Genomic DNA, 17233 nt, shown 5'->3' on the forward strand with positions numbered 1-17233 from the left:
GGAGTGATGGTGATACTAGATAACCACTTGACAACCCCAGGCTGGTGCTGTGGCGAGAATGACCTCGACGCCTTCTTCGGCTACCCTAACTTTGATCCCAAAGTCTGGGCCAATGGCTTGAGCAAGATGGCTACTCTGTTCAAAAGTGCCACTAATGTCGTTGGTATGAGCCTTAGGAACGAGCCACGTGGCACTAGAGATTACCCTGACCTTTGGTTCAGGTACGTACATCTTTCAAATTTTTATACCAAACTTTGTTTCCACTGAGAATATATATATATAACAACTTACCTACGTCAAATGAAAAAAAACTATATATATTTTTGAATAATTTTGATTTCAATTTTAAAACTACTTATTAACCTTAACACATGCTGATCAGCAATAATTTTACATAAATATGTTTGGATTCACGTTGTTATACTATACATATTTCAAAATTTCACCATTCCCTATTGTTTCTATAACATTGTTCGTGTACCTTTACGTGGTAACTAATTGCATATGCATGCGTGTTAATGGTAACGTGAAGGCATATGCCACAAGGAGCAGAAGCAGTGCACGCCGCAAACCCTAAATTACTAGTCATCCTCTCCGGCATCGACTTCGACACAAATCTCTCTTTCCTCCGTGACCGTTTCTTCAACGTAAGTTTCACCGACAAACTCGTCTTCGAGCTCCACTGGTACAGCTTCTCTGACGGCGGAGACTCGTGGAAAAAATACAACTCTAACGATTTCTGCGCCAAAATCATCTCAAAAGTTACACACAACGGAGGATTCTTAGTAGGGAGAGGCTTTCCTTTGATCTTGAGCGAGTTTGGGACTAACGAGGGAGGCGGTGACATCAGCGGAAACCGGTATATGAACTGTTTGGTGGCTTGGGCGGCTCAGAATGATTTGGATTGGGCGGTTTGGGCGTTAACCGGAGATTATTATTTGAGAAACGGTAAAACAGATATGGCTGAGACTTATGGTATCTTGGATGCGAATTGGAAAGACGTGAGAAACGCTACTTACTTGCAGAAACTCTCTGGAATCCAACAACCCTTTAGAGGCAAGAACCGTAAATGTTATAAATGTTTGAAGATTCTATAACTAAAACATTACAAATATCTAAATACCGAATCTTGATGTATATGCATGCAGGACCTGGACTACAATCCAAGAACGTTCTCTTCCATCCATCATCTGGACTTTGCGTCACTAATAATCCCTCAGACAAATCACCCACACTTCGATTAGGACCATGCCCTAAAGCCGACACATGTGCGTTCAACACCAACGAAGGCATTCTTTGGGTCAATAAAATGTGCGTGCAAACTCCGAGCTTTGCTGGACAAAAGGTGGAGCTTGGAGTTGGCACTAACTGTTCTAAGCTGGGACAAATCGCAGCTACCAAGATGCATTGGTCGTTCAAGACAAGTAATGGTTTGTTGCTATGTCTTGACGTGGACGAACGTGACAACAGCATCGTCGTTAACCCTTGCAAGTGTTTGACCAAGGATGGTTCGTGTGATCCAGCTAGCCAATGGTTCAAAGTTCTTTAAATCTATATATTTTCTATACGTTTTATTCTTGAGATAATGTATTTGGAATCATCAAGAGTCAAGACTACGAATACGATCGAGCATTTTCATCCTTATATATTAGTACTTCATTTTATCCTTGGAAATAAAATTTCTGACTCCCCTTGAAACTTCTTTGATGTCATAAATACTCAAATTACTGTTTCCTTTTTTTTTTATATATAAAAATTGGTAAGCACTCTACTAATTATAGCTTAATCACCACAAGCTATAGCTTAATTACTGTTTCCTTTAGTGGGCTACTGCGATCGAATAAAAAATGGGCTGAAAATTGAAGAAGTTCAGGCCCATTATGATCGGCACGCGATATCTAATATATGTCCACGTGTCAGTCAACTTAGCCACTGAGAAATTTCCAGATTATCTGAGTCATTGAGTCATCTGACTTAAAGTTGGAAATTGACCAGACAAAGAAAATAATGATAAGCCTTAGGTTTCAACCCTGCACCACCGGCGTTTTATCGGCGTCCGTCAGCCGCGCCGGTTTTATCAAGCGGTGCGGTTCAACTAAACCGGGAAGAACCGTTCGTCGGTTCGGAACGATGGCAATGGCGGCGAGTCCTCTCGAAATCTGCGTCAAAGCATCTATCACCACACCAAACAAGCTCGGAGACTGTTAGCTCTCTCTCTCTCTCTCGTCGTTAACTTTAAAATGTGGATAATAAGCTGCAACTTGATCCCTCTTTCACTCGATTTCGACGTGTTAGCTAAATTGATGCTTAGTTCGTTTATATTGGTTAGAAAACTGGAGCTATCCAAACAATTTCTGGAATTGATCCCTGTTTTGTTAACTTTGAAGATAGTTAGTTACTTAAGACTTCAAATTTAGGTTTATTTTTTTCAATTTAGGTTTATTTTTTTCTTAGTGAGTTGATTATATATTGCATAATTTTGGTGATATATAGGCCCTTTTTGCCAAAGGGTGTTGCTGACTATGGAGGAGAAGCATGTCCCTTATGACATGAAAATGGTGGATTTGAGTAACAAGCCAGAATGGTGAATACGCTTTGAGATTCCTTCCTTTTATCATGATTCTTGATTAACGGCAGTGATTGATTTCCTTGTAGTATTTTCTTAATGTGTTGTTGTCTTCTTGTTTTTGATGTTTATAGGTTCTTGAAAATTAGTCCAGAAGGTAAAGTACCAGTGGTGAAGTTTGATGAGAAATGGGTTCCAGATTCCGATGTTATAACACAGGCTTTGGAAGACAAGTATCCTGAACCTCCTCTTGCTACCCCACCTGAAAAGGCTTCAGTGTAAGCCAATCCCTTTTTCTTTTTGTTTTCTCTGAGCCTTATGATGCCGTGTACTTGTTACTGTGCATACTCTGCATACTTCCAGTTAAGAATTTGCGTTTAATCTATGTTTATTATGTGTGCAGTGGGTCGAAGATCTTTTCCACATTTATCGGTTTTCTCAAGAGCAAAGATTCAGGAGACGGAACTGAGCAAGTTTTCTTGGATGAGCTTAGCGCATTCAACGATTATCTCAAGGAAAATGTAAGCTCTTTTGTTTTGTAAGTCTTGATCTCTTGCATGACTAGTCTTCGATTATGAGCAAAAAACATAATAATCACCGCTCTATCTTCCGTTAAATGCGAAAGGGCCCGTTCATAAACGGAGAGAAGATTTCAGCAGCAGATTTGTCCTTGGCACCAAAGTTATACCACATGAAGATTGCATTGGGACATTACAAGAACTGGTCTGTTCCAGATTCACTTTCTTTCGTTAAATCCTACATGGAGGTAAATGTCTGAAAAAACGGCATTCTCTTTCGATCATTTCTTCTCATTCGGTTTTAACCAACCGAGCTATAATGGGATTTACAGAATGTTTTCTCGAGGGAATCGTTCGTGAACACACAAGCGCAAACAGAAGATGTAATTGCTGGTTGGAGACCAAAGGTGATGGGTTAAGGAGCTATATAAGTTGGACCTCAAGGGGATCATCATCATCATCTTCTTTGTCTTTTACTAAATGTAAAAAAAAAAAAAAACATAATGATCAGATCTTCTTCAAATGTTACCTATAAGCTATAATACATATACATTGCCTATATAGTGAGAACTATATTGTATCATAGTGGGTGAAGCTTTGATTGTACCGACCAAATTCACTATCACAAGTCAAATTAGCCAACGATAGTAACTTGTGTCGATGATGTTTGCAAATAGACCCATTAAAAACGGCAACAATTACAGAATTGCCCTTCCGTCATCCATTCATTCCCTCCTCCTCCTGCTTAAACCCCATTTTCCTCAGCAGCTTATCTCTCTTTTTTTTTCTTTTTTTTTTTTCTGGGAATTTCAAATTTTGGTCTCGACGCCCCCAGATTTTCTCGGGAATCTGTCGGGCAAAATCTGCCATGATTCTTCAAACGGCTTTATCTCTACCTACGCCTACTACTACTACTAGTACTCTGTTATCTCCCAGCTGTCCTCACCAGCTCAACACTCTCTTCTTCACTCACCGACGCCGTCGATTAATTTCCCCGTCCCGCTTAAATTCAAGTTTCTCGAAACGTAGATTCTCTTCATCTGGTACGAAATCTGTTTCCCATCCATGGCTTTTGAAGACATAACTGCGATATGAGCAATTGTGTATATTCGTATAATCGTATGTATGAACACTTCCCTTCAATTTCAGTAGTAGTTTACTCGATTTTCCTCTTTGGTATTTTAGTTGCTGCGTCAGGAAATGATGTGTTTACTTCACCTGAGACATCCAAGACCTTTGATTTTTCCTCGGAAGAGAAAATATACAAATGGTACTTTTTATTCTGCTGATGATTTTTGGAATTATGAGTTTGGATATTTGTAATGTACGAATGGGAGCATGGATTTTTGTGATTTATTCTGATGATATTTGGGCATTGTTTAGGTGGGAGTCGCAAGGGTACTTCAAACCAAGTTTTGACAAAGGAGGCAGCCCTTTTGTGATACCAATGCCACCTCCTAATGTTACTGGTTCTCTCCACATGGGCCATGCTATGTTTGTCACTCTTGAGGTTGTTGGATTCCGTATTCAGATAAATTCACAGTCATTTGGGTATTCAGTTTTATGTTCCTATTTTCATTTAAGCCTCCTAGTTTGTTCATCTTGCTTTTACCTCGTATATGTATGCATATATGTGCAGTTTTTTTAGGCACTTCCACTGTTCTTTAAGTTGTCTTGAAAGATTATTTAGTAATGCCATGTGTTTTTTTTTGTGTGCATGTGCTGTGTTAGGCTATGGTTTTGCTATTCTCATCACATTTTGTTTTGACAGGATATTATGGTTCGATACAATAGGATGAAAGGTAGGCCAACACTGTGGCTTCCTGGGACCGATCATGCTGGTATTGCCACTCAGGTTCATTTTCCACTTCATTGTTCAAGTTTTGCGTGGTATTTGTATTAATGTTTGCGTGTGTTTTCTTTGTGCTCACTATGATTTCTTACATCTTGCTTCTTCCCACTCCATTTGAACTCTTTCCTACAGCAATCTCCTACATTTTCTTTATTAAAAAGTCCGTTTCTTGTAGAACATAGTTTGTTGATATATGATATTTCCATTGTTTGGTGAATGTCTCTGCAATATTTTACTGAACCTACTATATATTTTACAGTTGGTCGTGGAAAAGATGCTAGCGTCAGAAGGCATTAAGAGGGTGGATTTAGGTAGAGATGAGTTTACCAAAAGAGTCTGGGAATGGAAGAAGAAGTATGCTATCTCGTCACTGCTATGAATTAATTCAAAAGATCTGATTTCAAAAAAAAAACTGTCTGAGAAAGATATGTAGTATTTTAAGCAAGAGAAGATTCCTATAAATTTCTTTTATTTGAGTAAAATGATGGTCCTATACCATTCCAAAGGCCAATGCTGTCATTAAAAGATTAAATCCACTGTATTTGTATCTGATATATTAAGGGTTTTGTGTGGCTTTTCTCAGGTATGGCGGAACCATCACAAATCAGATTAAAAGACTGGGTGCTTCTTGTGATTGGAGTAGAGAACGCTTCACTCTCGATGAGCAATTGAGTCGTAAGGCATCTTTCTATAGTATCCGTATCTTCTAGATGGGGATTTTAATTTGACCTTATATGATTTAAAGTGGTATCTTAGAATTCAAAATCTTCAGCAAGTAAAAATATTATCCAGTTTTTAGGTGGTTCATAAAGTTTCTCGTTGCTCTTATTTTTACACCTTGAATTTATACTGTATATTCCTTGATTCTCTTTTACCCGCAATTTGTAGGAGCTGTGGTCGAGGCTTTTGTGAAGCTTCATGACAAGGGGTTGATATATCAAGGTAAGCTAATTTGTATTTTGGTTTCTGTTGTCTTATCTTTAAGTAGAGATGTGCTATACTCATACGACGTTTGATGATTTTGGCATTATGTTTTCCAGGATCTTACATGGTCAACTGGTCCCCTAATTTACAAACTGCTGTTTCAGACTTGGTGTGTGATGTATCTTATCTAATACTCTTGTTTGATTACTTTTTTTCTTTCTAGAAGTGACTGTATTGTTCTTACCAGGAAGTAGAATATTCAGAGGAACCTGGGTTTCTATACCATATTAAATACCGTGTAGCTGGAAGGTACTGTTCAACTACCAGTACTAACTTTACTTTTCCTTCGACTCAGTATTTTATGAACCCTGATACAGTATATAGCAAAATGATGTGAAAAGATAACCTCTTCTCACATCAATTTGATAATTCTCTGCAATTTAAAGAGTTCGTAGAAGCATGATTTGAAAACGTATCTTACCGAGGCTTTAGATTAAGTGGTATGATCATTAAAACTTTTGGAACACAACGTTGGGTCTGTAAGAGTTGCTTCGGCAGTAGTTAACCTTAAATTGTGCTAGTAAAATTTCTTGGAATATTAGTGACTACCTTTGTTCTGTTTATGGAAATGGCTTATCTGATATTTCCTTGTACAGTCCTGATTTTCTTACTATAGCAACGACTCGTCCAGAGACATTGTTTGGTGACGTGGCCCTTGCCGTGCATCCTGAGGTTGGTGGTGAATTTTGTTTATTTTCATTGATATTAGGATATCGGGAATCAAAGATGGCAATATCGAAGTATGTTTGACGTGTTTTAAAGTTTTGGGTATTGTTTGAATTAATGTTGTGAAATGTATTTGGCATCTGCCAGGATGATCGTTATGCAAAGTATGTTGGTGAGACAGCTATTGTACCTATGACATATGGCCGTCATGTCCCAATTATTTCTGATAAGGTAAACTCATCTACTGCTTGTGCACTCTTTTTGATGTCTTTTAGGATCAAATATCTCTTTCTAAGTTCAACAAGGAAAAGGCTGCAGTTGTTTTTCTTTGCTATTCTTCATGCTTTTCTCATCAGTACTTTTTGCCGGGAAACTTCTAAGTTCTAGTGTTCTAGTTACTTAAAAGCAAGAAACTGAAGTTACCTCATAGTATTTGCTATGCTATTCTTCATGCATTTCTCATCAGTATCTTTTTGTACCTTGTCAGTATGTTGATAAGGATTTTGGTACTGGTGTTCTGAAGATAAGTCCTGGGCATGATCACAATGATTATCTTCTTGCAAGAAAGCTAGGTCTCCCCATTCTGAATGTGATGAACAAGGATGCAACACTAAATGACGTTGCTGGCTTGTTTTGGTAACATTTTGTTGTAAACTTATATGCTAGCTGCATTCAACATTATGAAATGAAATACCCTTAGGTTACATAACGTCCATGGTGCCTTAACATACCTCGTATTTTCAGTGGACTTGACCGGTTTGAGGTAAGGGAGAAACTATGGGCAGATCTTGAGGAGACAGGTTTAGCTGTTAAGAAGGAGCCTCATACTTTACGAGTTCCGAGATCTCAGCGTGGTGGAGAAGTATTTTTCTACTGACCCAGTAGTATTATTTTTCCAGTTCTTTGGATCATATATATTCTCATGCAAGGTTTAACTGGTGTTAGGTTATTGAGCCACTTGTAAGCAAACAATGGTTTGTCCACATGGATCCTTTAGCTGAGAAGGCTCTTCTTGCTGTTGAAAACAAAGAACTTACCATCATACCTGAGAGATTTGAGAAGGTATGCAAGCGACCTGTTGTGTGTTATTAGTTACTGAGCTGGTATCTGTTTTTTTGTCCTCTCAGTTTGGCATATTCGATTTTTGATTGTTTACACTGCTTACTTCTGCGTTTGCTTATATATCCTGTCACCCCTTGCAGATATACAATCACTGGCTGACAAATATTAAGGATTGGTGCATAAGCCGGCAGCTGTGGTGGGGGCATCGCATACCAGTTTGGTATGTGGTTGGAAAGGATTGCGAAGAGGACTACATAGTTGCTAAAAATGCTGAAGAAGCCCTTGAGAAAGCCCATGAGAAGTATGGAAAAGATGTTGAAATATATCAGGATCCAGATGTTCTTGACACCTGGTTTTCCAGGTTAGTTTCTCAGTTAGATTTATTTGGAGATTACTTTTCTTCTGTGTGTCTATAGTTTAATTATGCGAAAGTTTCACACAATGGATTAGTGCTTTACCTTTAAAGAATATATCTGCAGCTGAACATATTTTCCTGAAACCCATACCTTTAAAGAGTATTAGTGTTTTTGCAGTTATACTTTACCCTAAGATGTTTTTTTCTGCAGCTCATTGTGGCCATTCAGCACTCTTGGCTGGCCTGATGTATCAGCGAAGGATTTCAATAACTTCTACCCTACAAATATGTTAGAAACAGGGTATATTCTTCTTTCTTGTCGATCAGGAAAACAATGGCTGCTACTATCAGGGCTAGTGTTAATTGTCGACCCTGCACTAGTAAGAAAAAAATTTAGGAACTGTTACCAAAAACTGATGTCTAAATTAAGTAAATCTTGTAAAGAAAATGCGCTTTAGTTGCCATTTGCGTCTTTGAAACTCCCAATACTTCCTTTACATAACTACTGTCATTTTGTTTGGACAGGCATGACATACTATTTTTCTGGGTAGCAAGAATGGTTATGATGGGAATAGAATTTACAGGGACCGTTCCATTTTCTCATGTCTACCTTCACGGACTTATACGGGACTCTCAAGTAAGTTTAATGTTTTTTTCTTTTTTTTCTTTTCGAGATGAGGTAACTACTCAAACCTTGATCATTGAGGCTTCTCATATCATTACCTCTCACTTCTCCCTTTATGCTATTTAAATGTTAATGACTTCTAGGATTTTCATTTAAGGGGACACTTGTATTCACGTTCATGGGCTGTTAGCCCATTTTAACATCACTGTCTCTGAACGTGACGTTCTGTATATCTCCATTTAGTTAATCAGATTATTTGAAATTTTCAGGGGAGAAAAATGTCAAAATCTCTGGGGAATGTGATTGATCCGCTTGACACAATCAAAGATTTTGGCACTGACGCTCTGAGATTTACGATCGCACTAGGAACTGCTGGTCAGGTTTGATCTCTACTGTGTTGAGGCATCTGAACCACAATTTTTGAAAGGTTTACATTAAGATGTCATATTTATGTCTATATTACTTTCTATGCTTTCCCCTTTACCTTTTTGTTAGGATCTGAACTTATCTACTGAGAGATTAACTGCAAATAAAGCATTCACCAACAAACTATGGAATGCTGGAAAGTTTGTGCTGCATAGTCTGCCTAGTCTAAGTGATACATCTGCTTGGGAGAATTTGCTGGCCCTCAAGGTTTGCTTGCTTATCCATCTCCACTTGAAAGTATAAGGAAATTGTGGTACATTTTTCCTTTTAGTGACAGACTAAGTATGGTATAAAGTCGAAACTCATATAATAAGCGTTTAAGACTATTTTTTGTGTCAAGAAGGGTTCATGGACCATAAAAGTCTCAGAAAAAAAAACGAGGTAGCTTTAAATATAGGAGATTCGTCAGACCTCTTTCGTGGAGTTTTTCCTTTTACATACCTTTTGCCATAACTTAAAACAATTGTAGAATCGCATCACAAGTGATTAGCTACCTTAGGCTGCTCACTTACCATCGAGTTTTTGTGACATTTCACAATGTTTATAGTAAAAAATTTCTAACCATTAGCTTCTTTTCTTTTGACAGTTGGACAAAGAGGAAACCTTACTTAGTTTACCCTTGCCTGAATGTTGGGCGGTATAATATTTTAATCCTGAAGTTATCAAATAGTATCAATCTGCCTACCAGTCTACCACCTTATCTTCTTTTTGCATTATTTTCAGGTGTCAAAACTCCATATTCTCATTGATTCCGTCACAGCAAGCTATGAGAAGTTGTTCTTTGGGGATGTAGGAAGAGAAACATATGATTTCTTTTGGAGTGACTTTGCTGATTGGTATCAATACGTGATCTCTTAACAACCAATACATGTTTCTTGGTCTTAATTGACTGACTAGTCTACTCTAAAGGTATATTGAAGCCAGCAAATCTCGACTGTATGGATCTGGAGGCAATTCAGTTTCTCTAGCTTCTCAGGCAGTTTTGTTATATGTCTTCGAGAATATACTTAAGCTGTTGCATCCATTTATGCCGTTTGTAACCGAGGATCTATGGCAGGTAACATGCTCTCAGTTTTGCTATCTGTGTATTTCATTTCGATTAGTTGGCCCTTCACCATTTACTTGGCCAACTGCACCTGGGCTGACTTTTCCATATACCTAAGAGTTTTTGTATGCTCATTGGACGATTTTTAACCAATGCATGCTTAAGCTGTTATCTTTGAGTTTTTCTTTGGTACTGTTGCTTTGTTTCTGAATTCTGAGGATGATGTGAAAGGACTAAAAACTTAGTTATATGTTGTTCCTACTTTGGTACTGCTATAAAAATTGATTTCAGCTTCACGAAACTAGATTCTAAATGCATTTGTATTTACAGGCACTTCCCTACAGGAAAGAAGCGCTCATTGTGTCTCCATGGCCACAAAATTCACTTCCAAGGAATGTTGAATCAATAAAAAGATTTGAGAATTTACAAGCTCTGGTCAGTATGAATTTCTGCCTTTATATATCCTGCTAACCTCCAACAGAACCATACCTAAAAGATTCATAATCAGAAGTTCAGAAAATGTTGACACACTGCATGTTAAATCATACAGACTAGAGCAATTCGAAATGCACGAGCAGAGTATTCAGTGGAACCGGTAAAGCGTATATCTGCCTCAGTTGTTGGAAGTGCAGAAGTTATTGAATATATTTCGGTCAGTAACTTATTCCTTCCTAATTGTTACGAATAAAGGTTTATTGATTTGCCTTATGTTTCCTTATTAGAAGCTGTACATGTCTTTTCTGTTGCTGCAGAAAGAGAAGGAGGTGCTAGCTCTTCTATCAAGGCTTGACTTAAACAACGTCCATTTTACCAATGTCCCTCCTGGTATATAATAATCTTTAGTCCAATTTGCTCTCTTCGTTTCATCTTATCTCAGTTATTTACATTTTTGCGGATTCGCTCCAACTCGTGGTCAAAATAAAACTCTACTGGTTGGTTCTTCAGGTGATGCAAATCTCTCAGTCCACCTTGTAGCCAGTGAAGGACTAGAGGCATATCTACCTCTTGCCGCCATGGTGGATATATCTTCTGAAGTCCAACGCATATCCAAACGTCTCTCCAAGATGCAAACTGAATACGACGCCCTCGTAACTCGCCTCAGTTCACCAAAGGTATACCATTACCATTTACCATGAAAAGAATCTTTAAGCTTATTACATAGCGGTGCAGGGTTTTGAACTGCTTGTTTGACATGATTTTGAAACACGGTAGTTTGTGGAGAAAGCTCCAGAAGAAGTGGTGAGAGGCGTAAAGGAGCAAGCAGAAGAACTAGAAGAGAAGATAAAGCTGACCAAAGCTAGGCTTGATTTTCTCAAGTCTACTTCTTTAGTGTCTCAGTAAATTAAAAAATCTCTCAGGTAATTATTATATACTCTCGCGTTTTGACCCGGCGCATAACTTTTAGTGATGATCGATCATTTGAAGCTCTCTGAGGCTATTGTCAATTTACCCATAACTACAATCAATTTTTCGTTTTTTAGGGACCCCAAATTTAGCTTCAATATCTACTACCCCCAGAAATAATCAATTGTCAACTTTTTTATTAGTGTCCTACTGTCGGGTCCATAATGCCTAAAAGCATGAACAGTTTTCAAGTAAAACGTGGGTAATTTTAGTGTTTGTTGGTTGTACTACTGCTACAATTGTATTTAATTTTATATAGCTTCACCAACAAAAAAATGTGTATTAAAAAACTTTCAACGATTAAATTAGGTGTATTCGGTTTGGTTTGGAGTAATTAAAAGTTTTTTTTTAGGAAAATTTTAGAATGGTTTGTTCTTCGGTTCCGATGATAATTTGGTTTGTCTGTGTAATGCAGTTTCATTTGACAAAAGAGAATACTAAAAAAGAAAAAATTAATGACAGGAAAAAATAAGTAATAACCCCATACCATACCTAAAAGCAAAAGAGGCAATCCTCACTTTAAAATATTTTTTTCCTTTTTCCTTTTATTATGTTTCTTTTGACAGCCAATTCATCATCACGCTTTCTCTTTTTGGCCTTTCAACAATTCCCTAATTCAACTTTCGGAAAGAAATAAATAAATCGTTGATCACATAACCAACCGTGAACTAAGTCACTGTATAATGATGATTATTGAAGTTTTCTAGTATAATACAAAAACACAACATTACTGTTCGGAAAATTACTCATTAACATCTGAATTATCAACATATATACTTATTATACACATGCTTTTAAGAGAAAACGAAGTTGTTGAGGTAGAAAAACTTATTCCGGTTTAGTTTTTAATTTCGGTTCAGATCAAAACCAAATTTAAAGTAGACAAAGACAGCGTAGTTAGCGCATGTTACCCGACAACATCATTCTCACTCTCTCTTCTCTTCTCTCTCTCTTCTCTCAGCGAAGGAAGCAGAGGAGCCAAAATCAATGGCGGCCAACAATTTCGCGACGAAGCTAAGCAGAAACACAAACAGAATCACAGTGATCTTGGTCTACGCATTCCTCGAATGGCTTCTCATGTTCTTTATCTTCCTCAATTCCCTTTTCACTTACTTTATCGTCAGATTCGCTTCTTTCTTCGGCCTTAAGCAAGTTTGCCTTCTCTGCCCTAAGCTAGATCGAATCTTCGAGCGAAACTCAGAAAACAGATTCACTTACTACAGAGAGCTCTTATGTGAAAATCACGTCGCGGAGCTGGCTAGTCTCAGTTTTTGCAAAACTCACGGGAAAACATCCGAATCGGCGAACTTGTGCTCAGATTGCTCAAATCGTGAAGAAGAAAGGAGCAACATTGGTTTAGGGTTTTGCACATGTTGTCAGAAGAGCTTGGCTGAAAAACCCTACCCTAATTACTTGCTTATCAAGTCATCAATTTGGGGGAAAACTCTGGGAAGGGATGGAGAAAACGGAGGATTGATCTTAGAGATGATAGATGATGAGAAATTTTTTGGAGATGGGTTTGAGGTAGAGAGAGAACCCTATCCCTTAGGGCCGTTCTTCAGAGGTAAAGCAGAAGAAGAAGGGAAGAGACAAGAGCTGCAGCAAAATGGTGAAGTGATTTCAGATGTTGAGAGCTATGGTTTAAGCCTGAGAGAAGTATCTGAGGAGGATGGTTTAAGATCTATCATCAGCAATATTAATTCTCCCGGGAACGAAGAGGAGATCCCTGAAGCTAAATCAAGGGTTTCAGAGGATGAACAAAGGGATGATGACACTAGCAATGTTGAGACACATGGGAAAGATCAAATTTCAGGTAAGAGTGAGAATTCATAAACCCAAAGTCTGAACATTTATTTTTGTTTGTCACATGGGTTTTAAATATTCCTCAATTTTGTGATTAAACAACAGTTCTTGTGGAAGAAAAAGAAGAAGAAGGAGCAAATTTGTTGGCTGACCAGTTTGAGAGCAAGAATTTCACTGGTAAGCAAAAAGAATGAAGCTTTTGTTATGGAATATATAGAAGGTCTTGTGGAGCTTTAAGTCTGAATATATAGAGTTTTTTCCTTTCATAGGTAGCCAAAATGAAGAAGAAGAAGAAGAAGATAGAGAAGAAAATACTAAGGAGCTTGATCCGGAAACTCCAACTTCAGTCAGTACTTTATTCAACAAGAAACTTCTTTTTCTTGCCAGAAATGAGTATGCAGGTGATGAAAGTGTATTAGTGAGTGAGATGGACGGTGGTGATCCTTTAAAGACCATTGAAAGACTGAGAGAGACTGTGAGAGCAGAACAAGAAGCATTAAGAGATTTATATGCAGAGCTGGAAGAAGAAAGAAGCGCGTCTGCAATATCGGCTAACCAGACTATGGCCATGATCACGAGGCTACAAGAAGAGAAAGCGAAAGTTCAGATGGAGGCTTTGCAGTATCAGAGAATGATGGAGGAGCAGGCCGAGTATGATCAAGAAGCCTTGCAGCTGCTGAATCATTTGATGGTGAAACGAGAGAAAGAGAAGGAACAACTCCAGAGAGAACTTGAGGTTTACCGAGAGAAGGTTTTGGAGTATGAATCGAAAGCTACGAACAAAATCACAATTACAAAAAACAATGGTGAGGCTGCTGATGATGATGGGAAAAAGGAGGAGAATGGTGAAGAGGATACTTCTTCTGAGACCGATGTGGATTTGGAGAAGATAACTTTGGATTGTGTACAACATATGAGCATCCTTGGTGAATCTTTATCAGAGTTTGAAGAAGAGAGGCTAGTGATTTTGGATCAGCTTAGGGTGTTAGAGGACAGGCTAGTAACAATGCAGGACAATGATCAGTCAGCTGAGGATCCAAAATTTTCAGGAGAATTTAGCAATAGTTATGATCAAGAAGAGAGTTATAGTGAACATGAAGGACAAACAATGGCATCAATGGCAAAGAGTCTGCTACCTCTTCTAGACTCAGCAGAGAATGAATCAGAAGACGGGTATCAAGAACTAGCGGAGTCCGTTGAAAAGAACTTTGGTTCGGAAAGCGAGAAGCTAGAGATCATCAAACAAGTTGATAGTGTCTATGAGAGGTTACAGGTGCTGGAAACAGATGGAGAGTTTCTGAAAAACTGTATGAGTTCGGCGAAGAAAGGTGACAAAGGAACAGATATTCTCAAAGATATTTTGCAACATCTCCGCGATCTTAGAACCATTGAACTCACTGACACAATCGAAAACCAGACGACAGAGGAAGATTGATGGTTATTTACAAGAATTATGAACTCTTTTTCACCATTATTTATTCAGACAGGTTTCAAGAACTGGAATCAATGTCTTGCACTGCTCAATGGAGAGGATCTGAGGATTACAGAAATTCTCAGATGTTTCTTGTTTGTGTTTTTGTTGTTGTTTGGAGTAGCTAAAGGATTCTCACTAGTCCTATATTGGATTTGTATCTGTCATGTAAATTGTATTGTGTTTCTTGTAGTTTGAGAGTTTTCAGTTCCAGAAAAATGGGGAAATAATTATTTTTTAATATAAATGAAATATTCATGATAGATTAGTTCCACAGGCACATAGCCACATACATACAAGTGGTTCATTCTTCAACATTCTTAAAACTTAATAAGAGATTGCAGAAGACATATTGCTAGAAAACAGAATTGTAACCTAACAATATATATGAAGTAAGACCATTTGCCTCATTATACATTGCACTCGTTTCGCAAGGCCATCATCGTTCATTTTGCTAAACAAGCCGTAGGCCTTTGAGGCATTCATTTAGTGACATCAGACATTAATAGTTCGGCCTTAGGACATTGGTGGCCAAGAGAGTTACACTTATGAGACATGGTTTTTATAAATGAAAGAAAATTTCCCCTGCAGCAAAATGCAGATTTTAAAGAACATGGGCTAAAAAAACAGATTTGCATTTCCCTAAAATGTCATTTGTTTAGTCTAACTAAGTACATTACTAGTAACATATCTAACTACAAGCACCACACATGTGGGTGCAATGATCAATCTCGTTGTAAATAAAAGACCCCTCCAAAAGGAAGAACATGTAAAGTGGAAGTTGTTATGCTATATATTCTTATGACTCTTGTGTAAAATTCAATGTCACCTAAAATAGTTTTAAAAAACTGAAAATATAAACAAATTAAGTCAAGAACCTGATATATGTCATCATAACATACCCTAGAATTATGTTAACTTCCCAAGGTAGTTGTTTAGTTTACTTTAATCAAGTAACCCTTTAATTAAACTTAAAATGCAATTCCTCCTTTGTCAATCAAAACTCAAAAGAGTGGTTATATAATGGCATGTATAAAAAAAATCAACATACGTACTGTAATTATTTAGTATAAATTTCCATTAGTGTTTTTTTTTTGGTCTCACGAAATGTATTTAAATCCGAGCTAGGAAACCATAAAAATGAACTTCAACTAATGAATAGAATATATTATTTTAAATGATTTCATGCATATGCTGATTTAACAACATATGCTTAAGAGTTGCCGTATAAAACACCACATTGCTTCAAGTAGAATAATGTTGAGTTCGCATAAACGTCATGATTATACTTTAGGAAGATAAAGGCATCATTTTAGTCTCTCATCGCTCATGTGTTCCTTACCATTGGTCACATGCTCATTTTACTTTTGCATTCCTAATAATAAGATGTAAAACCTAGTAGGTGGTATCATAAAAGAAAAGATGATGACAATAATGCGATGGTTATTGTTCTTCTGGAGTGAATGAAGTGTATAGTTTTCTTACCAACTTCTTCATGTACAAAACAAATCATTGAACTATACCAAACATTTTCTAAAAAAGTTATGCCAAGGTGTGATTTAATTAGATTTATTTTCTTATTTATGAACACGCATTCATATATATATATATATACCAACCGTATATTTCAATTGTGAATAATAATAATAATAATAATAATAATAATAATAATAATAATAATAATAATAATAATAATAATAAATTAGAGATGAGACGCCCAACGTTGACAAAATTAAAAAAATGTAGGTCTGGGCGTTCAGATATCGGATCGAATTCGGTTCGGATTTTTTGGATTTCGGATTTTTTGGATATTGACTCTAACATCCATTCGAGTATTTATAAAATTCGGTTCGGTTTCGGTTCGAATAATTTGGATTTCGGATCGGTTCGGATATAGTTGTCGATAACCAAAAGTTATTGGACAATGTTTTATTGGAATACTTTTTAATCTTATTGTACCCAAATAACCATCCTAATGGAGTATTAAAACAAAAAAGGATAGAAATTAAGTAAATGACAAAGTTCTCATAGAACCATACAAATACATAAAAAATATGAGGCATATCTATCGGAATATCATACTATTTCTTATATGTTCGGTTATATTTGGATATCTATTGGATATCGGTTTGGATTAGATAAAATCCGATATCCAAAATAATGAAACCCAAGAACCGATCGATTATTTCCTTAATATCGGTTCGATTTTAATCCACTTACTTCGATTTGAATACAATTCGGATTTTATGCTGAGGCCTAAAAAAGGTTGGCCGAAGGATAAGAGCCGTAGATCTCTCTCACTTTTGTAGCAGCAATGATATGAACATCAACAACAGCCGTGACGGTAGTTTCACTGTCAGTTTGATTGGACTACTAAAGGTGAAGTGTGTGGGGTCACTTTCGTCAGTTTACCAACCTTCACGTTCTTTACTTTTTTTTTTTTTTTTTTTTTTTTT

General features: G+C 37.1%; 4 protein-coding genes across 4 annotated transcripts in view; all 4 read left to right on the forward strand.

Moving 5' to 3' along the window:
- The window catches only part of LOC104735704, a 2464-nt gene extending 915 nt beyond the window's left edge, over positions 1 to 1549 (forward strand). Inside the window, exons 3-5 of the mRNA XM_010455531.1 lie at positions 41 to 221; positions 533 to 948; positions 1149 to 1549. Of these exons, the coding sequence (XP_010453833.1) occupies positions 41 to 221; positions 533 to 948; positions 1149 to 1549 (998 nt within the window). The remainder of the gene's footprint in view (positions 1 to 40; positions 222 to 532; positions 949 to 1148) is intronic.
- On the forward strand, positions 1951 to 3680 carry LOC104735705 (glutathione S-transferase DHAR3, chloroplastic). The gene is made up of 6 exons (XM_010455532.2): positions 1951 to 2203; positions 2494 to 2584; positions 2701 to 2844; positions 2970 to 3087; positions 3192 to 3332; positions 3417 to 3680. Exons 1-6 carry the CDS (start codon positions 2008 to 2010, stop codon positions 3501 to 3503), a joined length of 777 nt encoding a protein of 258 aa, XP_010453834.1. The 5' UTR covers positions 1951 to 2007; the 3' UTR covers positions 3504 to 3680.
- Positions 3844 to 11601, forward strand: LOC104735706 (valine--tRNA ligase, chloroplastic/mitochondrial 2-like). The gene is made up of 27 exons (XM_010455533.2): positions 3844 to 4127; positions 4270 to 4354; positions 4468 to 4594; positions 4856 to 4939; positions 5196 to 5290; positions 5520 to 5611; positions 5825 to 5878; positions 5977 to 6029; positions 6108 to 6169; positions 6517 to 6592; positions 6734 to 6817; positions 7074 to 7222; positions 7331 to 7448; positions 7532 to 7648; positions 7789 to 8009; positions 8215 to 8304; positions 8529 to 8640; positions 8898 to 9008; positions 9124 to 9261; positions 9641 to 9691; positions 9778 to 9890; positions 9964 to 10111; positions 10430 to 10534; positions 10650 to 10751; positions 10852 to 10924; positions 11045 to 11211; positions 11312 to 11601. The coding sequence occupies exons 1-27, from the start codon at positions 3953 to 3955 to the stop codon at positions 11438 to 11440; spliced, it is 2931 nt and encodes a 976-aa protein (XP_010453835.1). The 5' UTR covers positions 3844 to 3952; the 3' UTR covers positions 11441 to 11601.
- Positions 12410 to 14996, forward strand: LOC104735707 (myosin-binding protein 3-like). The gene is made up of 3 exons (XM_010455535.1): positions 12410 to 13316; positions 13412 to 13483; positions 13576 to 14996. Exons 1-3 carry the CDS (start codon positions 12491 to 12493, stop codon positions 14739 to 14741), a joined length of 2064 nt encoding a protein of 687 aa, XP_010453837.1. The 5' UTR covers positions 12410 to 12490; the 3' UTR covers positions 14742 to 14996.

The sequence above is a fragment of the Camelina sativa genome, chromosome 13, assembly GCF_000633955.1.
Source record: "Camelina sativa cultivar DH55 chromosome 13, Cs, whole genome shotgun sequence".
Lineage (NCBI taxonomy): Eukaryota > Viridiplantae > Streptophyta > Magnoliopsida > Brassicales > Brassicaceae > Camelina > Camelina sativa.